Here is a 24,830-nt window from a genome sequence, read left to right as displayed (position 1 = left end):
TATTAATAAAACGTAAAACTTGGAACTCCCCAACAAAGTGTCCCTGAATAGGGGTTGGTCATAGTGTTCAAGATTGTATTTCATCTTGTTCGTTAAAACTGTCCCTTTAATAGGGGTGTCCCCGTGAATAAGGTAGGCGTTTGTTTCACAGGAGTGTCCCCTTAAAGATGTATTGTCCCCTTAAAGATGTAATGTCCCCCAAAAACATGAAAAAAGATTAATTAAATCAGACTTTGAATATGTTATTTTGTAGTTTTAATAAAGTTAATCACTTCCATAGACAAAAAAATATGTTTTCACTTATAAAATGACAAAATAAATGGTTAAATTTCACCATCAAAAACCATTGGCTGGCAGCCAATTTGACCTTTTTTTTGCTTTATGTTACAGTTTTTTCAGGTAAATACTTTTTTTTCGATCCAATTTTTGGTCAAAGTGGATAATTATTATGTGACATTAAAATAGCATATTCAACAAAAAAATTATTAAAAAAAATATCAGGGGGACAATACATCTTTAATAGAGCTGATGTGTAGGTTTGAATGTGTAGGTCGTAGGATTGAAGGAAATTAAGATTTTTTTTTCATTTTTAAGCCGTCTGGATCAGTACACTTGATGGTTCTGAAAAGAATACGTACACCAATTGTTATGCAAATCTTTTAAATACATAGCATGCTTAGTATGGGAAGCGTTGGGCTTGTGCTTAAATATTTTCTGCATAAGACGTTCATCCAACAAGTTCGCTTTCGGGCGCGGCGGTTCGTCTATTCTCATCTAGGCCTACTTGAAAGCCTACATCTGGTAAGGCGGGCTAAACCCGATTATTTTCCACTATGTGTCTAGGTCTGTAATGTAAAGTCGCAATTAAGAGAGAAGTCATCTACAACAACTCATTTTTTAAATGTATGGAACGCACTTTACCAGACCGTTTGACTGCTGTTAAGCAATTGCCTTAATGTAATAGCGTCTTAATATCGTCATATACATTATTTGTTTGCGTTTTACAATGTTGAATAGTGAAAGTATGAGGCGCTAATCGATGTTAGAAAATGAACCTTAACGTCTTAATTTTGTTCACGCCTTTCTAATCTGTCGTAGGATGGGTCCACAACAGGTATTTATATCATTGTGTATATAAATCCTAAGGCAAATTACTGATAAAATGACAATGCTGTGGGTGTCAGTGGCTGGATTTCAATGGAGATACAAAAAAAAAGCGAAAAGCTAAATCAAAACGATAAAGTAAAACAGCCAGAAAAGTTAGAGCTTTCGGGCAACACTAGCCCTTCGTCAGTGTAAGTGATGAATATCATTGTGTGTATATATATAGATTTAGGCCTGTAGATATGTTATTTTTGAATATATTTATGGCGATGGTTTTCACAAATGGCATTAGATAGCAAATCAACAGCCTTTCGCATTGAAGATAGAAAAGTGTATATATATATATATATATATCTGAATCTTAATTGTACATAATCAAATATTTGTAATAGAAATCAAGACGAAAAAACATGAATTTCCCTTAAAATGGTCAAATACAAAATTTGGCAAAATTCTGCTATAAAAACCAGGAAGACTTTTTTTCAGTAGTTATGTAGTTTAACCTAATGTAATAACATGTCTGGTGACTCCCTAGACGGTGAAAAAGGGTGGTAGATATACGGTGGATATTTGTTGCTATAGCATGAATATAAAACCCTGAAGTTGAATAAAAATACTAGAAAATTAGTTATATTACCTATATTTAGTCATCTGATAACATTTTTTACTACACAGTTTTGTGCCTTTAATAAGCTTTAGTTGTTTTTAATGTCAGGCGATAGTACTTGCACTAGGAAATCAGTAAAAATCAATTATATTTTTTAGACTTTTTTTGTTTTGTTTTTGGTGTCTATGACTGATTCTGCAAATTTTAGAATTCAGATCACGCTTAAATTATTCAATATCGGCGATTATTAAGTGAATCTAACTCTTTAGAGAATTATTAAAGCAGACTCTTCAAAATAGTCAATCTTTTAATATTGATTCATTTCACTCTATCTTGAGTGAAACTATACAATGTTTCTTTATATCACTGAACTCTCCCACCGATCTCCTCCTTTTGCTGTCTTGTTATGTCCCTGTCCATACGTCCTGTATTTTGAATTCTGTTTTTTTTTTTGTATTTTAGTCCGTATTACCTGTGTCTGTAAATAGGCTGACCCGCCACAAGATTTCTATCTTCTTGGGCTGTATACTTTTTAATCAATTTTTTCATTCTTGACTCGTTATATATTTTACTGGAATTTATTATGTTTACATCATTTTCGTGAAGGAAGAAATAAATGTTAAGTTGAATTGAATTGAATTGATACTGTATCGCTTAATAAAGAGTTGACCAATGACAGTTCGAATAATCCATCGCCTGTGATTGGTCGAATCACTTGCGTTGCGTCCTTGTGTTGCGTCTGTAGTGGGAACCAAACATTCTATAGTAATATATTCTATAGTAAAAACATATCGGCATTTAATATATGAGAATTGTTTTCATAGTGAGTTTTCGCACGACGAGCACGTAAACGTTAACTTTAACGCTATTTCCCAACATGCAACGCGCAAGCTCCGCCCACTTTGTAAACAAATGGATATGCGCGTGCTTCGAGAACCTTCCTGAAAAATGTCTTGCTATAAATGATTAGAAATAGTTCTTATTAATTGAATTCATAAAACGCATAATGCCCTTATAGTCCTCCGTCATTAACGACCGGATGAGCTTAGTATGCGTGTATCTACTCAAGGGTATTATTAGTTTGACATCCATAATAATTATTAATTAATAATTCCTTTAGTCGGTACCAAATCAGAAAATAAACTTAATGGACATCTCGACGACCAACGTCAAAGCCACGTTAAGCTTGGTTCCCACTTGGACGCAACGCAAGGACGTAAGCCGCAACGCAAGCGAATTGACCAATCACAGGCGACAGTTCGAATAATCCATCGCTTTTGATTGGACAATTCGCTTGCGTTGCGACTTACGTCGTGCATTGCGTTCTAGTGGGAACCAGTCTTTACGTAATTTCTTACGTATATTAAAATAATACGCTGCGCTCAAATCAAACGTAGTTGATTTTCGCCCGACTCAAACGTCTTTGCATACGGTTTTATTAGAAAATTTAAATTACTTAAAAGATTTTTGTTAATTTTCTTCCTTCAGTGAAATTATTTATAGGCCTACAGTAGTATAATTATCGACTTAATTAAATATTATGTTTATATTGTAACAATTATGGTACAATATATAATATATTTTGGAATATGATATGCATATGCATCATTCCAATTGGGAAATTAAGCATTTAGGCCTAACTAATCCGAACATCGCATTTATTTAAAAAATTCATATTGTATATGAAATAAATGGTGATTAAATTACCGTTGCTGTTTATTGTTATGTTCTCGATTACACATTGACGTCACAATTATTAGGTTTATTTAACTCATGGGTTTTCAACTTTCAGGAGTACTGTGAACTTTATTTTTAATTTAATTTCGAAAGCAAGTAAGCTTAATAAACATGCAATAAACATGTAGGTTATAAACAATATTGGCCTATATAAATATATAAATATAATTATAGAATAACTAACTGCTATAGTAGGTAAGTTGTATTAATACAGTACTTTTAAATAATAGGTAATTAATTTTCATTTATTATTTAGTTTTTTATTTTTTTTTATTAGTAAATTTTAATTAGTGCAATGCACCCAACAACAATCCTTCTAATCCCTGTGTTTTTCTTAGAACTCCATTATCATCAGGTACAATCCTTTTTTTTAAATGCATCATTATAAAGGACGCAGTTTGATTTCATGACGTAACAAGCATTTTTCTCGGCATGCGCAGGTTGACGTATAGACTCGATAGCAGTGACGTAACATTGAGACCTGATTCCCCTGGTTTAGGAACCCTAAGTGGCCCTCCATCCAACGCTGGAGGCCTCGGGCGTTTTTATCCTTTTTTCGACATATTGTAATGCCTGTTTTTTCCTCTGGGCACTGCTAAGGGGCCCCAAAAGCTCCGGGGCCTCTGGTGAATGAGCTCTGGATTTGCGCGTATTATAGTGGTCATTTTTGTTAAAAAGAAAGCTATAAATTATCGGTACATCCGTACACAGATTACAGTATGCCAGACGTTTTCGTAAAATAGGGGAAAATGGGGAATAAAATACCGTGCTATTAGACTGACTGTAAAGTCCCTTCGATCTTTTGTTGGCGATTAAACGTCTGTTAAACACCAAATTATTCCAGTCCTAGATAATTAATGACCGTCGGATGAGAACATTGAACTTGGATGGTATCCGTCTTTCTGATTGGGAGACAATTTTGTTAATATACCCGATATCCCCCGATATATTCAGTATGTTTAAACGCCGACTACATTTTGAATATATAGTGTATAACAGGATACATGTAATTGCCACTAGGACTTATAAAGATAATCAAAAGCATCGCTTAATTATGGTATACTAAAAACATAATTTCCCTTGAAGCATGCAACACGGATGTTTTATTTTATTCAAGAGACGTTTGATTACTCAGATAGCCTGTAGGAATAGAAGTTCGTTTACTTTCTCAATCATGTTGATGGCTTCAACAAGCCATTGTCACCATGCTTTAGAATTATATGAGATTTAGAATGTACACTGTAAAAATATAACAACTTTTTCCACACATTTAACTTTTAAACACGTAATTCCATGTTTAGCGTGTTTAAAACCTAAACGTGTTTATAGCTACATGTTGTTTTCTTCCACTCGTTTTAGCAGTCAACATGTCACTATTATGTTCAGTCAACATGTTTAGGTACGCGTTACACAATATTTTGTTATGTTTTATTAGAGTTTGATATACGATATTCAAAATGCCTTCTCGAATGGCCGTGGCCGCCTCTCGTTAAATGTAATTGTGTTATAAAAACAAATAGTGTATAAATATTCATTATTGTTATATATTATAATAAACGAATAGTTATAACGAATGACATATTTCCATGGGTCTGTTCGGATTAATATCCTTTTTGCCTCGTTTGTAATAAATGCATTTTTTTTTTATAGAAACCATTAAGATATTGGATCTAACACTAATCAATATTCCAATTTAATTATAATATTCTACAGATATTCACCTGAAAATTAATTATTCAAGACATATTAAACAGTTCGTGGTATAGTAGGCTCCAACAATGGTCAATTATCACGTATTGGTGTTAGAATTAATTCTTGATTATAACTGGACGTACCTGGTCAAACTAATTTTTTCTACTACTATTTTTGTGTGTGGTATACAATATGACGTTAGCACTTGCACAATTAAGTAAGACATTTAATACTAATGGTTTTATACGCAGGAGAAAGTCGCAAAAATCAATTATAATTCGCAATATTTTGGTGGTCTCTGCGTTGTTCAATTACTCCGTCATGACACAGTTTTTTTTTTAGTTGTCGAAAATGTAACTATCATTGCATTTCTAAATGACGTTTTAATTTGTACATTATTTTCTATCTCCTGTTTAATTAATTTTTTAAACACCAGTCAGGTGGAAACATGGCAAAAGGCTTCCTACTTTCTAAGAGTTTTATCAAATAATCTACAATGTAGCTTTTTGACCCTAAACAGCGTATGCTGACAATCAAGGGGCCCTCTTGATGAGTGGCAGTATCTGTGTGTATACTAGTACACCGGGGTAACCCCCTTCTCGTCTCGAAAGATGTACTGAGGTTCTTTAAAGTGCACATGAGCCAAATGTGTACACTGGGCCTACGGTTTATAGTCCTTATCCGAGAAGACTCGTTCTACCACCAGAACCATGGAGCGAGTGAGGTTCGAACCCTTGCCGATATTAATATTGCAAGGTATTACGGTTCCACCGTCTTAACCGCTGGGCCACTCATGTAGCATGACTACAATGCTGATTTTTTCTGACCACACATTTTCTGTATTTTGCATATATTAGTATAGGCGTCACTTATTCATTACCGTGGTGTTTGGTCTTTCCGTTTTGATAAATAAATTATTTTATTAGTGAAGTTGTGTTGTTTCAAAGACAAAATTTATCTTAAATTAAATCGAACGACATAATAAATGAATCACAAAAATAAATGATATGTTGTATAAAGGATCGACCGTCCTATGTTTAACCTATTTTAATGTACTTTTCAATTGTGTTAGATATAATGACTCATTACTGTTCTGTACTTTCTTAATTGTATAAATGATGGTTGAGTTAGAACACAATGCTCTCTAAATAGCTAAGGTTCCATTTACCAAGACAACTCTAATTATAATAACTTAAATAAATTTAATAAATGCGCTGAATGACGTCATTCACAACACTTCATTAATTCGAGCGTTGATTAGTTTTGCCAGTCAGACAAAGTTATGCAAATTACTTAATGTTGATTTAAACCTGTTTAATACGTTAATAAAGTGTTGAGATATAGAGGGCAGTAAATAACAGTAGTAGATAGTAGAGTACTATCGGTTGGTCCATATCAAATGAACTGCTTGAAAATGTTATCTTTATTATTTACTAGGGTACGTGAGTGTTTTTTTTTAAATCGAGATATCGAACCTATCCCAAATAGTGATGTGATGTAGATCTAAAGAAAATATTATACCCACTGGAAAACTTATTACTAAGCTGATTATTATTTATTATTTTATTACCTCTTTGCCCTTTAAGCTAATCTTGTTACCAGTTTCAACTTTAATCGCAGGTAAAATGAAGCCAGATAATTATAGTGGGCAGCAAACACATAAGTCACCACCGCAAGATGCATTACATTTACTGTACAATCTGTTCTACGTTTTACTCAGCTAAAGCTACGCAACGCAAGGACGATAGTTCGGATAATTGGTCAAATTGCTTACGTTGCGCTTACGTCCGACGTTGTTGCGCTGTTTGGGAACCAAGCTTAAGAGTCATCCTTATAAGTTGCGTTCACATCAAGCCCGTATCCGGTCCAGTGTGCCAGAAGAAAAATTGGGCCGCGTTATGTTATTTAAGCAGTACTTCTTTACATTCAAAACACATAACACATAGACCTAACACCATTGATTGTGTTTACATGTTTAATAGCAATGAATACAAAAGATAATTACAATATTTATACCGTATTTATATACAATAATATAAAATAAAGGTGAAAGCATTTACGTTGATAGAAAGCATTATATACATTTAACAAATCATATTTTAAATTAAATTAGTTTAATTTTATAAATAAATATTCGAAACATAACATTATACCAAATATAAAATATTCAATAATACCAAAAATCCCATTAGTGTTTTCTCAGCCATTCTTTTCCAAAAATGTCTAAGCTCTTTTAACAAGCCCCGATCCCTGCACTCTGAAAATCCCAGCCTCTCGAAGGTCACCTCATCCCAAACCAACCCAGCCCAATGAACGTCTCTTTACATCTTATTTTAATCATTCATTTAATCTCATCCCCCCCCCCCCCCCCCCAGTGTATGTCGTAACAATACAATAGCAACAAGTTCGTAGATAACCAGACAACTGCCATTTTAAGAATTAGTAAATAAAGTAGGCCGGTATCGTTGCTGTAAATTAGAAGCGCGCAAATCTAGGACTATATTTTTTGTTTGCATAGATCGTCTAATTTGAATTTAATCTATTAAGAACTCAGGGAGACTTACTTACATTAGATGTTTAACTTAAACCTTTATAACAATATCTTACACTAATTGAACGTTATCGCCAAAGAACGTTACTTTTTAGGCCATCAGCTGCAAGTATAGGCATACAATTTATAAACACAAAAGGCCTACAAATATAACGTTTTTAATACACTAAACAACACATAAAACGTCATCACAAGTATGCATAAATCTAAATTATACAACGGAATTATATAGCTACAATATAATACATAAATATATTACCATAAATTACCTACAATTCAATTTTCAAAAATATAATTATAATACTACAGGTAAGTCTAAGATCGAAAGAAAAACTAGGTATGTTTTTTGTTATAAAGTTTCTGAGATGTTTTATTTATGTTATGTTTTTTTCATATTCGTTTTGTTAATTTCCATATTGGTTCAACTTTCTTTATTTTTATCTTGCAGTATTGTTACTGTCGACGAAGAAAAGAAGGACATTTTGACGTAGGCGATCTCAAACTCCTCAACTGAAAATATGGTACGAATTTTGTTTGTTCTTCAATGGTTATAAAAACATTGAACAAACTTGTTCTGGGAATTGTCCTCAATGTTGGTTCAGTCAACTGTCCATTACCAACGTTGACTCGTGAAAAACGTCTGGTTGAAAGACCATCAACTTAGTAAAAAGTTTGCAACGCTTGGTGGCGCTGTTCACGGAATTGCCTTGGTTAATTCGCATACGTCTCCTTGATATCCTAGTAAAATAAAAGCATACAATTTTGTTATTTGGCAATAATAATACTCAGAATAATCGTAAATATACAGTTATGTAATTAGTATTAGTTACTAGTATTCACATAGCCACTGTCACACTTATACTTTAAATCATCAAGAGGGCCCTTTGATTGTCAGCATAGTACGCTGTTTAGGGTCACCCTCTATAAATAAGGTGTAATAAAATAAAGTTATTATAATAAATAAATGTTGGCTATAAAAGTTAAAACGCAGCAAGGCCTAGGCTAAAACATTGAATAAAAATTTTGCATTCATGGTAGGAAAATTTGGTATGTTATTAAATTATATTCTTGTATAATCGTAAATAATAGTAATAAACTCAGACACGATAAGTGTCAGCAAACTACACTTTAAAAAAATGCCGCATACCGTTTCGACAAATACATCTAAATCCGTTAATTTCCGCCACACAGTCTCCTCCATTTAAACATGGAAAACTCAGACAATAGTCGATTATATTTTCACAGAACTGTCCGTCATATCCCGGCATGCACCTGCAATCATATCCATTCAATGTATTAATGCACTGTCCACAGTGCAAACACGGCGATGAAACGCACGAATCTACGTATTTTACGTCACACAGTTCACCCGTGAAACCATACGAACACGCACATTCGAAATTCCCGCCCATTGTTAGTTCACATACTCCGTGGTTATTACACGGGTTTGACAGACAAGGGTCTTGAATTTCTGCACACCCTAGACCTCCGTAGCCGGGCATACAGATACACCTGTACCCCGCGACCTGATCTACACAAATTGCTCCGTTGGTACATGGCTTGTTCTTACACTCGTCGTTGTTCATTTCACATCTCGAGCCTGAAAATCCTGGACCGCACGAACAATGATATGAATTTACACCATCGATGCAGTTACCATAAAAACATGGATTTGATGCGCATTCGTCAATATTTATTGCGCATGTCTTTCCAGTGAATCCAGATTGGCAATCACACGTGATATTTCCATGCTGTGAGCTACAATCGCCACCATTTTGGCATGGTTGACTTGCACAGGCGTCGATCCAGTGTTGGCAATTTTCACCGTAGTTGTTACTTAAACAAAGACACTTATAACCATTGAATTTGTCAATACATGTGCCACCGTTAATACAAGGGTTACCAGCGCATTCGTCTACTTGTAATTCGCATAGTTCACCAGTCGTGCCCGATTCGCATAAACAGATAAAACCATTAACAAGATCTTTACAGACACCAGAATTACGACAAGGATTGGATGCACACTCATCGAGGTCGACCGCACAATACCGTCCTTTGAATCCCTTTGGGCATCTGCACGAATACGTCCCAACTTTATCAACACACCTTCCTCCATGCAGGCAAGGCGACGAGGCACATTCGTTTATATTTACTTCACAATTTTCTCCAGTGAAACCTTTAGCGCAGGAGCAAGAATAACCATTCACATTGTCCTCGCATCTGCCACCATGTTGACACGGGTTGCTCATACATTCGAAGACTTCAGCCTCACAATGCCGGCCTTCAAATCCAGCGACACAAATACATTCATATCCGCTGACATGCTCAACGCAAGAGCCGTTGTTAAGACACGGATCTGAGCCGCACTCAAGAATTTCCAACTCACAATGGCGCCCTTCAAATCCATCTGCGCATACACAGACGTAGTGGTTTACACGGTCAATGCAGGTAGAATTGATGGCACATGGATTAGAGGCACATTCATTAATATCATCATCACATGTGTCGCCTATAAAGCCTGCTGGACAGACGCAGACGAACGTATCGTTACCGTCGACACATTTTCCTCCATTTAAACAAGGTGAACTTTTGCATTCATTGACATTCAACTGACAGTTTGAGCCTTCGAAGCCGCTTTGACATTGGCATGCATATCCCACACCTCTATCAAGTACGCATATACCACCATATTCACATGGATCAGAATTGCAGAAGTTAACATCTAATTCGCAGACGACACCTTCGAAAGCGGACGGACAAACACATCTGAAACCATTCACTTCGTTGATGCACTCGGCGTCATGTAGACAAGGAGAGCTATGACATTCGTTTATGTCATGTTTGCAAGTAAGACCATGATAGCCTGGTAAAGAAAATAGTTTAAAGATATTAGGTAAGTATGTTGCTGGTAAACATGTAGCTCGTCCCTACCTGCCTCCGGCGGACCGTGACAAAGACAGCCGAACAGCCTAAATGTTTCCAATAATACATCATCGCTTCATGCATATTCATTAATTCTTTCGTTAAGAAGAACTTTCACTAACCTGGATTGCAGTAGCATGTGTATCCATTATTTCCATCGATGCAGACGCCATGGTTACAAGGACTGCTCTGGCATTCATTGACGTCTTCCTGGCAGTATTGTCCAACAAACCCAGGCTGACATCTGCAGAGACGTTGGCCGCTGTTGTAGTAGCAGATGCCGTTGTTCTTGCAAGGGTCATTGGCGCAGCTGTCTGTATCGTTTTTGCAAGTTTCACCAGTAAAACCAGTTTTGCAAAGGCACTGGAAATCATTGATCTGTAAAAAACATAATTGGTTACATAATTACTTGGGTTCTAATAAAACATGACGTAATGTAGATTAATATTGATTAGATCTGTAGTGACCATCTTCTTCTTCTTCCCTTTCACGATCATCATCATCATCACCACCATCACCACCGGCGGCGTTGGTGCTGGAAGTGGCGTAACGGCTATGAGCGCTCACTGGCTAAACCCCGGAGCTTATGGGGCCCATGAGTAGTTCCCAGAGCATTGAAATATGCCGAAAGCCTAAAAACGCCCAAAGACTCCAGCGTTGGAACCACTTAAGTTTCCTAAACCAGGGGCCTCAGACCTCTGCGTTACGCCACTGGGTGCTGGTCCTGATGTATCGTAAGTTAACAGTGGTGGCGTGATGAGTTACTCACATGGTTTTAAAGCAATTATTTCTTTGGCAGAAGAAACACTTTTGTTTTTAGCAAGATTACGTCACTGATTTTGTTTAATAACTTACCTTGTCTACGCAGGTAGCTCCGTTAAAGCACGGTTCCTGGAAGCAGTCATCAATATTGACGTCACACGTGTTACCCGTGTACCCCGGTTTACAGAAACAACTGAATGAATTGACCCCTGTGGAAAACAGATATGTTTTCATTAAACAAAATGATGTATTTAAATCAGTTTTTTTGCTACCGCCTTTAAATCACGTACCAGCTTATCTATGTAGTTTGGTCAGCTACTTCATCGATACGATACCGTGTTTTGGTTGAAAAAAACGATTTGCACATTTGTAAAATTTCATTTGCACATTTAACGTCAAAACTGATCGTTTTACATTTAACGGGGTGATGTTTGCACATTAGTGGATTATACATTTTTACAGATTTGCACATTTGAGAGTGCCATGTTTGCACAAAAATGTGGTTGTTTGCACAATGTGACTTTTTGCACATTTCACGGCTCAACATACCGGTACATATTAATTAATCGATACTCAATAATTCATCGATACTTATTAATTCATCGATACTTATTAATTCAGCGACATTAATAATTCAGCGGTACTTATTAATTCATCGACATTTATTAATTCATTCATAATTCATCGATACTTCTAAATAAACCTGTTTAATTGGGAATCCACGTAAATTACACATTATGCACCCGGTTTTTCATTTCTAAAACTTTATGATAATGCCCTATAAGCCCATGTAGATTTTATTTCCTTCATATTAAAGAAACCCTGTTGAAACTTATCCCTATTAACAATGTAATACAATACTTTATGCCGGTTAATCAACTATGTGTAGTTTCAACACAAGTGTTCTATTCAAGGCCTCATGATTCATGGCTTCTTTCCATGCGAATTTGATTTTGGAAAGCTTTTAATCCAATTATTAGACTAGCAAACGTTCGTCATTTTCACACACTTGAATATTATTACACGTCACAGTTAAACCACACGTGTTTGTAGTACTATTAATACCCCCGTGGACAAGGATCAATAGGATTTCTAATCCACTGTTCTATCTGATAAGTTTCGATCTTGTTCTTGAATACGTTTAAGCATTGAGAAATTTTCTCCATGGTTTAAGCAATGTGCCTACCCAATTAAAATAACGTATTGTATTGTGATTTCTTGCATGATTAGGACGGTTCCACAGTGTGATGATGTGCCAAATATGATAGTGATATACCCAAATATGGTAGTGATACGACATCATCATGTCCATATTTGGGTACACTCTTTGTCAAACTAGTTTGATAGTGTAGACTGAGCTTAAGTCTTGGTAAAGTTGCTCCTTGATTTCATTCCTTTTTGTTATGGAAGGTCTCTAAAGCTCTGTCTACACTATCAAACTTTATGTGAAAAAATATGTGATGTGCCAATATATGATCACGATGATGTCATAAATATCACCATCACCATACATTTTGGCATATCACTACCAACCATATTTGGGCACATCACACTTTTTTAATCAAACTAGTTTGATAGTGCAAACAGAGCTTAAATTGATACAATATAGGCCTAACCCATATCAAGGAGACACCTACGGGAAATATTCTCCCAACAGAATTGGCTCTAGTACTAAAACTATTTTTTTTTCTCATTCCACGGCGAAGTCCTTTCGTATAGGAGTGTCCCTGAATGGGTTTAACAAAATAGAGGTTCTAGTTATACCACTATTGAAGCTTTATTTTACCTTTCTACTTATCTCAATCCATTGGATAATAGGCCTACAATATTTAAGTGCTAATTTACAATGATACAACAATTATCCATATAAAAATAAGTACCATACTGTTACTACGGTTCGTTGATCTCATCAAAAGTAATGATTGATATCAAAAATATTATTGCAAAAGATTTCCTGTGAATTATATAGTTCACGAAAGATTAGCTGATGTCTGACGTCACACAAGCATCTTTCACTTTAACAATACAAAACATATTATAATTATCGCAAATAATCTGAATTGATCTCTCGGAGTTGATCATGTCACGCAGTGTCGCTGTGGAGGGGCATATAAAGCTCTGTCTACACTATAAAACTAGTTTGACAAAAATGGTGTGATGTGCCTAAGTATAGTAGTGATATACCCAAATATGGTAGTGATATGACATCATCATGTCCATAAATGGGCATATCACATTGTTTTGTCACATAAAGTTTGATAGTGTAGACAGCTTAAGCATACACACAGTGGCGTAACAGCTATGAGCGCTCACTAGCTAAACCCAGGGGCCCTGGATCTTATGGGGGCCTCTGAGCAGTGTCCAGAGGAATTAGGCATTAAATATGTCGAAAAAGGCTAAAAACACATGAGGCCTCTAGCGTTGGAGAGCCACTTAAGGTTCCTAAGCCAGGGCACTCGGGTCTCTGCGTTACGCCACTGCATACACACCTTAGTATAGTTCACTCTGAAAGCGTCTTGATTTAAAACACTGAACGGTTAATCTTAAAGTAATTATGTTTTGATAATTGACATTAATCTACCACGTGCCATTACACAAATTTGATTCAAACAACATAAAACGAAAATGAAAACTTAAAATCAAGTTTTAGAAGATAAAAACCTGACCCATTGGGTTCAGGGAAATGTCGTAAATTGACATTAGTATCTTTTTTAAATCGAGAAGCCTATTAGTTTATTGCAATTATTATTTTTAATAATAAATTATTTTGATTAATAATTTCATTTTAGAATTTGCTATGGTAATGATGATTATATAATAATCAAAACATGAAAGCTATAAAGTAGACATTTTGTAAAACCCATTTTCATTTTCATCTTAAATGATAAACGAAAAGATATTTTTCAAAAATTATTAATAGAATGGAACAATTAAAGTTACATCGTAACAATGTTTGTATACATTGTTACTGAAACCTTTACAGCCTACTAATAGAAAGCTACCAGCGGTACGCGACGAGATGTGATTGGTCAATGATTTTCGCGTAGGGCCTACTTGCTTTAATTGCGTCCTAGTGTAAACCAAGCGTTACATTCGTCTATTTAGACTTTGAAAACGTTTAGGCACCTATTTTGTCAATGCGGTTAAGGTAATACATTTGATTTCAATATGTGCCTATCACATATGTGAGTAATCCGAACGCCGATAACATCTTACAAAATTACCTGAAATCCCCTTGCGTCAAATATTAAAGTTTAAAGAACCGCTCAGCCAATGAGCGATAAGGACATGTACGTCGATGAGTTGTCCAACACAACGAATAATAAACACTCACTGTGATTGGTTAATATAATAACAAACTATAGTCTATCTTGAGTTTACACATTGTTTTGTTGTCTGAATTTGTGCTGAAAGTGTTGTTGAAACTTTTTTTTGTTACCAGGGGAGTTTCTGGTTTTCTGCACAAGGGAATAGGAGCATGGGAATTCGGTTTATGAGTTCACGTAAACACGCTTGTAATTTGTGTTGACAATTCGATGACAGAGAGAGTAATGATTTCAGAACCGACATTTCATTAATTGAATATGCACAATGCAGTGTTTTGCATTAACTTTAGTACTCACTTTCACTAAGCAGGCTAAACAGAATAATATCAATCCTAATGTACTTTAAACACGATCTTACGATTATTTTCTTGTGATCTATAACAACGGGTTGGGCCTAAACAGTTTTAGTGTAATTTAACCCGTTTTTATTTTTATCGGTTTTATAGTTTAACCGGTTTTATAATTTAAGCGAGTTTTATATATATTTATCGGTTTATAGTTTTCATTCTAGTTAAATCCCTTTGATATTATCAATTAGATTCTATTTTATAAGAAACAGTGACTGAACCAATTTTTAAATAATATTATGAAGTGTATTTAAAATACACAATAATTAAAATACATCTTTGATCGTAGGCCTAATCGATAGCTTTTTAAATTTCAAAAAACCGACATGGAATTTCCTAAAACCTCGTTCAGAATTAAAATATTTATATTCAAATTATTTACGACATTAGAATCGTTAAGAATTTTGAAATGCATTAATTCATCATAGATAAAGAAATGAAGAAACAGGCAAGGTGAACAACAATAAAGATTAAAACATTAACATCATAATATGCCTACCTTGTAAACACGTAGCACCATGTTTACACGGATTACTGGCACATTCGTCATCATCAGTTCCACAGTGTGACCCAGAATAACCTTTGACACATTCACAATAGTACCCGTTCACACGATCCAAACACGTCCCGCCATTTCTGCACGGAGATGATGAACATTCATTTATATTAACTTGACAGAGCCTTCCACTGAAACCAATGGTGCATTCACACGAGAAGCGAGCAGATCCATCTATACATACTCCGCCATTTAAGCAAGGATTCGATTCACACTCATCTGAATCCAACTCGCATAGTTCACCATGGAAACCTTGTAGGCATGCACATGTAAACGAATTAACAGAGTCTACGCAGATGCCGCCATTTTGACACGGGCTAGATTCACATTCATCGATGAAACTTTCACACAAAACTCCAGTGAATCCAAAAGGACATGTACAAAAGAAACTCCCAGGTACGTTTGTACATAAGCCTCCGTTCATACACGGTCTGATTACACACTCGTCAACATCATTTGCGCATGATCTACCGGTAAATCCACGCGGACATTTACATTCGAAGTCAGTTTCTTTGTTTATGCATGTACCACCGTGTAAACACGGGTCCGGTGAACATCTGTTAAGTGATATTTCACACGTCTTTCCTTTTAAACCATGTGGACATATGCAAACAAAACTGTCTAACAGGTTAACGCATGTACCGTTATTCATACATGGCATGTCATGACAATAATCAATAGCAATGTCACATAGGTCCCCGGTGAATCCTGGTAAGCAATCACAAGAAAACGCGTTTTTAAGATCGTTACACGTTCCGTAAACGCATGGTCCACTTAAGCATTCATTTGTATGCGTTCCGCAGTGTTTGCCTATAAATCCAGGTGGACATTCGCAAATGTAATCACCAATCAGGTCTACGCACGTGGCACCATTTCTGCATTGATCGCGTAGGCATTCGTTTATCTCGCTTTCACACCACTGTCCAGTGTAACCCGTCTTGCATATACAACTAAATGATCCTTCATCCTGTTTAATACACGTTGATCCTTTTTGACACGGTTCAGCAGCACATGGATCATAACTGTCAACATCACAATTTTTCCCGCCATAATTCTGTGGACAGTTACATTCATAATCCCCTTCTAAATCCAAGCAGAGCCCATTATTTTTGCAAGGGTTACTTTCGCATTCGTTGAAATCATATTCACATGATTTTCCATAGAAACCCAGCGGGCATCTACATGCATAATCATTCAAAAGGTCAACACATGTACCTCCGTGACTGCATGGATTTGGCAGACAATCATCCACATTGCGTTGACATCTAACCCCACGAAAACCAAACGAACACAGACAAGTAAACGAGTTCGTGCCATCCACACATAAAGCCCCATTCATACAGGGATTACTTTTACATTCGTCTACTTGACTATCACAGTATTTTCCTTCGAATCCAACTGGACAAGAACATCGGAATCCACGTTTGCCTTCGACGCACTCTCCGCCATTCTGACACGGGACGTCACCACATCGACTATCCAGCTTCTGGTTGCAAATGGTTCCTGACCAACCATCAATACATTCGCATTTAAAATAGTCAAGACCATCTGTGCAAATGCCGCCATTCCTACATGGGTTTGAACTGCATTCATTCTTCGTACGTTCGCAAAATGTTCCTGTGGAAGATTTCAGTAAAGTAACAATGACCATCATTGTAATATACTTTTAAAACTCTTACCAATAAGAACTTCCTTCTATTTTCCCTCAGGTTTTACTATTGGCACACACTCGTCATCACCAGGCGCATACTTACCAATAAACCCAGGTGAGCAGTGACAGAAGAACTTCCCTGCAAACCCTCTTTGGCACAGCCCGCCGTTCATGCATGGCTCGCTGGCGCACTCTTCTACCTCCTCCTCACAGTTTTTACCCGAGTAACCAGGTAAGCACAAACATCTGTAATCTCTGGTAAGATCCTACAAATCAAAATAAGGATCAATTTTTACAATTAAATCACCTTTTTAAATTAGTAGAACCAGGGAAGAATGATCACTCTTCCCTGATAGAACCCCTATTACAAGGGGAACCTTCGGGATCCAATAAATGGCCTCTAAATGGGGTCCCCTATTTCGGAGTTTGCTGATTATAAGTAGGCCCTCGTTTATTTCACAACAAAGTGTCCCCTTTAGGGTTGTCACCTGAATACTGCTGGTATAAAGGTCCTATCATTATTATTTATTTTTGGCTGTGTATTTTATGAGGAAATGGTTACGTTCTGTTTTTGAGATAATAATTCACATATTGGAATTTTCGTAGAGGCACATTTGAGGTTTTGTATATAGGCCTAGATTCCGAATAAACATTATGTTTGCACTTTAAGCAACACATATAAAAGGAGAGAGAAAAGGAGAGAACATTTATAAAATATATTTCAACTTACTTGACAGTTTGCACCATTTTTACAAGGATTTGGTAAACACTCATTTATATCTGCAAAATAGAAAAAGCATTTGGTAGGCCTTGTTAACAAAAGTAACTGTAATATTTATTAACCATAAATAAAATAGGACAGTTAATTTAGAGTCTTTCTGGTGAATATTTTGTAATAACAAAATTATTATACTGTCTTATGCCGTTTGTTAACCTTGCAACGATAAATGCCCGGTTCAATTTTTAATCAATCTTCCAACATGATGTTTATGGTTTTTAGACCTGGGCTTATTTTCTTGGAGAGATGTTTGTGAACTTCTTCTGAGAAAGTACTGAAACCATTTTCTAAACATGTGAAAATGACTCATGCAAATTGTATAATAGAATTATTCCACAATCGAAACACAAACTTCGTTAAAATGTATTATTTCCTTACACATGCTTAAGAATTCAAAAAAGCAAATTAATGTTGTCTGTATACATTACATATACAGCAACACTCGGCACAGACACGTCTACTTTCCCCTAATGAGAACAAGCCTAATATGCTTGATGTATAGCTAGTGCTATGAATTAAGATAATGAAATAAACTCGCTGTATTGTAATGTTTGATTTTGTTTGATTAGAGTGACTAATCGCTTTGATATCATTAGTCTGAAACAACGTTATTGTAATCGCCTACGGACGAATAGTAAAAAAGGTTAGAATTAAAATAGACCCCACTAGGCAAATTATATTAGTCATAATGTGTATTAGTTTTGTCATAATTCTGTTTGTTTAAGAAGTTCTGGTATTATTGTTGAAAATATTTCTGTAATCGTTAAGATGATTACAGATATAATAAAATATTCTCCAAGGTTTAAAATTATGTATGTGGTATGTCTGGCTTAACAGTTTTTTTTGTATTACTATTAAGAACTATCCGCATTTTTTAGGCCTAGAATTTGTCTTTTGTTTGAGGATCATAACATCTATATCTGTCATTACATGGACAAAAAGTCACTCTGTACGACGTCTATCAGCGAAAGAAAAGTTCAACTCCCATGAGTGCATCTTCTTTGTTCAAAATGTCAACGACTTTTTATGTAAAAATAGAACCTTGATGAAAACGTCTTAAAAGATAGTTATAACCCCTCTTCGTATGTTTATCATTTGGCTTAAGCCTAATATAAATACATTATAAGCCCAGTGCCGTAGGAGAGCCTCATTGGGTTAATCTTTCAAGATAATGGTCTATCTGTTCTATCTTTAGACCACATGGAAAGTTTGGTGAATTACGCGCCAAAACCATGATATTAAGTTATAAATATTTCGAAAATGTTTTAGAGTATTGGACGAGATTTAATGGAAATATAAGTGTACTCTATTTTTTTTTTAAACACGTGAGAGATTCGTCTTACGGTACCGTAAAACATTACACAGTATAAACACGTGAGAGATTCGTCTTACGGTACCGTAAAACATTACACAGTATAAACACGTGATAGATTCGTCTTACGGTACCGTAAAACATTACACAGTATTCGTGTCTTCTTATGATTGTCTCCCATCAGTAGTATAGTTTGTTTTTTATATTAATTATTATTTCCATATTAAATCCATAGAAAGTGGATGTATACTTTTGAAAATTTCGAAGGCTCACACACCAGAAAAAGAAAAATACAAAAAACAAAGTCTATATGAGGTTTTACTCACCTGGAATGCGATGTCTTCCTTTCAAACTATTTGACGTTTTTTTCTGAAAAAATAAAAATAAAAAACCATATGCATTTGTTATTTGTGTTGACTGATTAATTTTCTGAGCAGTATCGTACCATAATCATTATACCACAGTAACTGCAGTAGGCCTACTTGTCGATCATTAACAGACTATTAATTTTAATATTATATACCGGTAGTTTTTTAAAAACTTATGATTTAAAAAAAGACAACGAAAGAACTGAACATTTGACATTTGAAAGGAATACTATGACCTCCCAGAAGTGGAGCATACAATTACAAAATTAATAAGAAAAGATTATTAAGGATATTTTACGTAATTAAATTTCAAATAGCAAGATATATTAATTATTTAACATAGTTTTAAATACGCTTATATTGCTTTATCAGATATACGATAAGATGTAACCTCAATTTTAGACGCATAGGAAGCCAATGTTTTGTTTAGTGATTTTAAACAGGTAATTTTTAAATGGGTTACAGGTGCTGATAAATAAAACTTTCTTTTTTATTCCAGTTCGATGACTTGATTTTCATAAAACAGTATAGGCATAAAAGGGTCCTACTACTGTAACATCATGTATAAAGTATTAGGTTAAGTTCTTTTATAGTAAGATAAGTGTATTAAATTTACTTTATACCTACAATTTATGCCCTCCCTAAAATATCGTTGTTCAAAAATAAATACACCAAATAGCATCTGTTTTTGTGCACTATCAGTCATGCCCTGGGGTTGAGCAACATTCCCAAATCTTCCCCTTATAGTAATCTCACACATGTCCCCTGGTTGCGACACAATTCATTTAGTATTAGGTCTCACACAACCTATTATGTGGAAAGTATATCGGGTTTAAATTACCTAATAAGTACTACTAGTATTGATATTGTCTAATCTGTACATACTTACCCTATTTGTCCTATGCCATGAGCCTAATGATCCAGAAGAAAAGTAGAGGACAATAAAACTTATTATGAAAATACACGAACTTGAAGTTGGTTTTTTTAACCGTACAGCAACCATCTTACAACGTAACTTGTTAAAAAAAAATCCGTAAAGACGAACAAATAATTGAATTTACTCAATTAAAGACACTCTTAGCACAGAATCCATTTCTTTTTTTTATCCATTCGATTGTTAAAGCAATTATATTGAACACACTGCCATGTAATGTCCAAGCTCAGTGGTAGAAAGTTTCTGCCTGAAGTTAATAGTTCCAATGAAAGCAGACAACGTGTTGATAACTCCGCCCATTAACAGCTCACAGTGTTGATATATCCATACGCGTCAGAATTGTTTAGTATCTTGTGTAATCACGCGTGTGAATCTGCTGACAAATCAATGATCCAATAAAATAGTTCCAGGTGTGCAAATCCAACAGATACACTTTTACATAGTTTTAATTCCAAAGTTTCAATATAGGTTAATCGAATGTGTTCAGCGGGTCAAAAGTTAACTGCGAGGTCATAAATTCCGACGGTGTATCTAGCTGAAAAAATAATAATTAAGACACATTTTGTTATTCGTGTATTGAGTGATTATCTAGACGTTCTAATAACTTTCGACACATTCATTACACCTCTGCTTGCCCGTTGGCGGCAGTGCTTCTATGCTGTCTGTTTAATGAATAGTCTGCTATAGTATTAAAACGGAACCAGACGGACGAGAAAAACAAAGAATAAACAATCCCAATAAAACCGCTATGCAATCGTCTTTATTTTTATCCATTCTACAAGAAAAAAACAACAGGCTTTCTTCAGTAGGGGTTCAAAATGAATCAAGAGTGTCATTGTTAACCTTTCAGCCTCTTTTATTGTAAGGAATTTTTCAATTACCAAGTAAACTCCCAAATGAGACTTGTTTTATGATTATTGTTTGTAGACCTATATTATAGGATCTTACTGTTTTCAAAGGCCTAATATTATCCAGTACATTCCGTTCAAATTGTAACATTACATTGTTCACTTTTCTTCTAACTATAATATCGTATGTAATTAGTTATATGAACTGCAATTCATTTTAATTACCAAACTTCCTGTAACAAACGTTTTAAAATGTAGCCAAGGAAAAATGAAAATTCTGTCTGACACGATTCGAAAGACATTCCATATCGTGGATGAACCTGATTAATCGTTGTCTAGATGGAGGCCAGTTTGATCCAAATGAGCCGTCAATTTCAGATATTGCTGCTGCGCAAATCATCATTTTAAACGACTTGCTGAAATATTATAGTTAGGCCTATTAGGCCTAAATAATATAATAAATGTAACATACCTCGTTAACTTAAACGCCGTGTTTCGTTAGTATAAATTAACCATGAGAGTAGGCATACTATCATAATAACTGTAGGCAAATAGTAATACCGTTTAAACGATTATTTTCAGTAGGGCCTATGTTTTATAAATCTCAATTGTTTATATTGTATTTTGGACACAACGAAGTGTCCCCTGAATAGAAATGTCCTCAAACGACGAGTATACTACTGTATGATAGTTTATAGTATATTTTCCCAATGTTAGTACAGCTTATTTTGTAATAAACTTCGAAACAATTAGGCTTAATCATGGATGAAATAAAGACCTAGTGTGAACATAAACTTATTCATTGGGTTGATTGACATAACAAGTGGCGCTCACTACGCACAAACAAACATCTGTTTACACGCGATACGGTATGCATAACATTATTTCCGATCATACGAAGTGTCTGCCAATTTCTTATTTACATTTTCCACAATATTGTTTAAACGCACGTGTTTTTATTTGATGGTACATAATATCCAGATTTTCATTTAAACGTGCAAACGCGATGATGATTTGGATTCATACACCAAATAATAAACATTTAGGCCTAAAGTAATGACTGTAAAATACCACTTCTTCAACCGTGTTTTCTCCGTTACAATTTTACTATGCACTGAGACAAACGGAAGCCCAAGTGAATTCATAAAAACAATTTCTCTAAGCCTACAGTAGTAGATTTATTTTACCTCTTCCCTCCGAGATACTGCAAGCCGGTTAAAAGCCTCCCAATATCATTATTTGATATTAGACCTACATCACAATTGTTACAACAATTTATAATATGAAATTATGTATACCTCCCAGACTAGATTTGCCCTGTGACTTATACATGGCTATACTCGCATTATAACTCAAGTTCAACTTGTAGGCAGCTGTATAAGGAGATTTTAATTGATACAGGAAAAGTCGTATTTTATACAGGTAACACTATACGACATTTGACATTGCCGAAAGCCTGTTACATAATAATGTAGTCTGTTGCTTAGTTTAACACTGCCTTTGCTAATAATATAGGCTATAGCATCAAACTCAATATCAAAGAAGAAAAGTTTAAATGAAAATTAGTTAAATTGAATAAATATATTTACTAACGTACCAAAACTCGTTGTGTAAGTTTCAGGTATACATGTGTTTAAATAGGTAATTACAGTGAAGAAACAGGTTATGATAAACCTATCAACATTCTACCAATGGTATGAAATATGATGATTCTTTAGTGGATGCATTGAGGAAAAAATAAATTTTGTTTCCTCCATAGTGGATGAGAGACCAATCAGGAGGCCTTCAAGTGTTTGTTTGTTCTTACTTGAATAGAAAACATATTAAAGCATAAAAAATACCAAAATATAACCAACAATTTATTTTATTACTTTAGGCCTACTAAGTGTATTGAGAGTTTGCTGTCAGTTTATGGATTTCCTTGCCAATGATATCGACTGGATTTAGCCTTTTTCTTTTTTTTTTCTTTTTTTGTAAAAGAGGAAATTTAATACTAAATTAAATATGTTGCGTATAGAAACGGGTCAAATATGTCTACATGGAGTTAATTGAACTAGGGAATCAAAGGTTTTAACTTTAAAATCAGGTACCGGTACGCTAATAAGACCTATTATGTATAGCATTACGGAAGTTTTAATATAAAACCGGTGAATGTTGTGGTTTTTGATTTATTCTCTAAAGAAATTTACAAAAATGTGAAATTGTATTTAAAAATATTCTGATGTATCGACGCGGTGAATATACTGTAGTTTACAATAGTTTACAATTATTATCAATATCATTGTTAACTCCACTGAATTAATAACTGGTTTAATTTTCAACCAGTTTGTTATAAAAATAAAACCATTAAAATACACGTTGAAACAAAGTATTAAAATGCCTACAATTAACAAAAATGTAAATTAAAATAATACAATTGTTTTTTTCAATGTCTACTCTTTAAATCAAATTTTATTAAATATGCTGTTTCATGGTTTAGGCCTAGTAGTATCAACAATTATTTTTCTCTCGCATTGTGCTCTGCGTTAAAATAATGCGTTATCCATGATTACGTGGAAAAATACAACCAAATTAAATTGTATTGCATAATAATATAACTACCGGTATTAACTTAGATTTTATCATGGAGAATCCTAACTTATTTCTCCGTGATTTTATTAAACAGGCCTAATACGCCGAACACTGCACCTTTAAAAAGACCATGGCCTCCCCCATCGTAAGATAGAAATATCAATACACTCACCAGAATTATTTGATTATGTGTTATTTGACTGTATTAATCATCCAAAGCAACAATAATACTCCTCCTTCTAAATTTCTTCCCACGCTTAATGTCTCAACCTATTCCTCTGTCATTCAGACAGAAGTGTTTCCATAATTATATAACCAAATCCAAAACTTTCCAGTAAATATGACGTCATGTCACGTGCTCGTCATGGTTCAATGAAGGTTCAGTATGAGTTTGAGGGGAAAAGGGAGTAACGTTTCTCTTTCTAAAGTTATCTTCTAAAATAATTACTGATCTGAATATGGTGTCCGGTTTTTTATTAGGCCCATTATCATTAAGAATTTCATAAATGTCATAAAGAGATATATTAAAGATTTTCCTTGAATTGCAATAGGCCTATATTTGCGTTTGTTCTTGAATTTGGCAATCGAGGAAATTAAAAATTATGTTATAAATAATAGGCCTACTGTAGTACTGTTTGTCCAGTAAGTGCATTTACTGTACATTTACTTTTATTGTCATATTCAATACACATTGACGTAACAAGAATCCCTCCTTGCCTGCAAAACGAAAGATAGGAACTAATTATGTTTTAAAACCATGTTAA

The 24,830-nt window shown here is 34.7% G+C and overlaps 1 protein-coding gene and 1 long non-coding RNA gene across 2 annotated transcripts; one reads left to right on the top strand and one right to left on the bottom strand.

Annotated features, from left to right (window-relative positions):
* Positions 1 to 684: 684 nt before the first annotated feature.
* On the top strand, positions 685 to 19,752 carry LOC144837735 (uncharacterized). The gene is made up of 4 exons (XR_013611547.1): positions 685 to 801; positions 8,140 to 8,212; positions 17,314 to 17,487; positions 19,581 to 19,752. It is a non-coding gene; the product is annotated as an uncharacterized LOC144837735 (long non-coding RNA).
* On the bottom strand, positions 7,555 to 24,434 carry LOC144837729 (uncharacterized). Its single transcript, XM_078692964.1, has 10 exons — positions 24,239 to 24,434; positions 20,603 to 21,182; positions 19,672 to 19,714; positions 17,986 to 18,035; positions 17,359 to 17,521; positions 15,548 to 17,221; positions 11,469 to 11,584; positions 10,736 to 10,991; positions 8,839 to 10,554; positions 7,555 to 8,429 (listed from the first exon to the last, which is right to left on the bottom strand). Exons 2-10 carry the CDS (start codon positions 20,714 to 20,716, stop codon positions 8,386 to 8,388), a joined length of 4,176 nt encoding a protein of 1,391 aa, XP_078549090.1. The 5' UTR covers positions 20,717 to 21,182; positions 24,239 to 24,434; the 3' UTR covers positions 7,555 to 8,385.
* Between the last annotated feature and the right edge of the window lie 396 nt (positions 24,435 to 24,830).

The sequence above is a fragment of the Antedon bifida genome, chromosome 3 (assembly GCF_963402885.1).
Source record: "Antedon bifida chromosome 3, ecAntBifi1.1, whole genome shotgun sequence".
Taxonomy (NCBI): Eukaryota; Metazoa; Echinodermata; class Crinoidea; order Comatulida; family Antedonidae; genus Antedon; species Antedon bifida.
Note: the sequence above shows the minus strand (reverse complement) of the source record. Positions and strands in the feature narration are given on the sequence as shown.

Excerpts from the sequence above, each read along its gene's own strand:
- LOC144837729 (XM_078692964.1), bottom strand. The coding sequence starts at position 20,716 with ATGGTTGCTGTACGGTTAAAAAAACCAACTTCAAGTTCGTGTATTTTC. Across the intron at positions 18,036-19,671 it reads AGGAAGACATCGCATTCCAG|ATATAAATGAGTGTTTACCA; the intron begins GTGAGTAAAACC and ends TCTATTTTGCAG. Across the intron at positions 17,222-17,358 it reads CTGCTCACCTGGGTTTATTG|GAACATTTTGCGAACGTACG; the intron begins GTAAGTATGCGC and ends AATCTTCCACAG.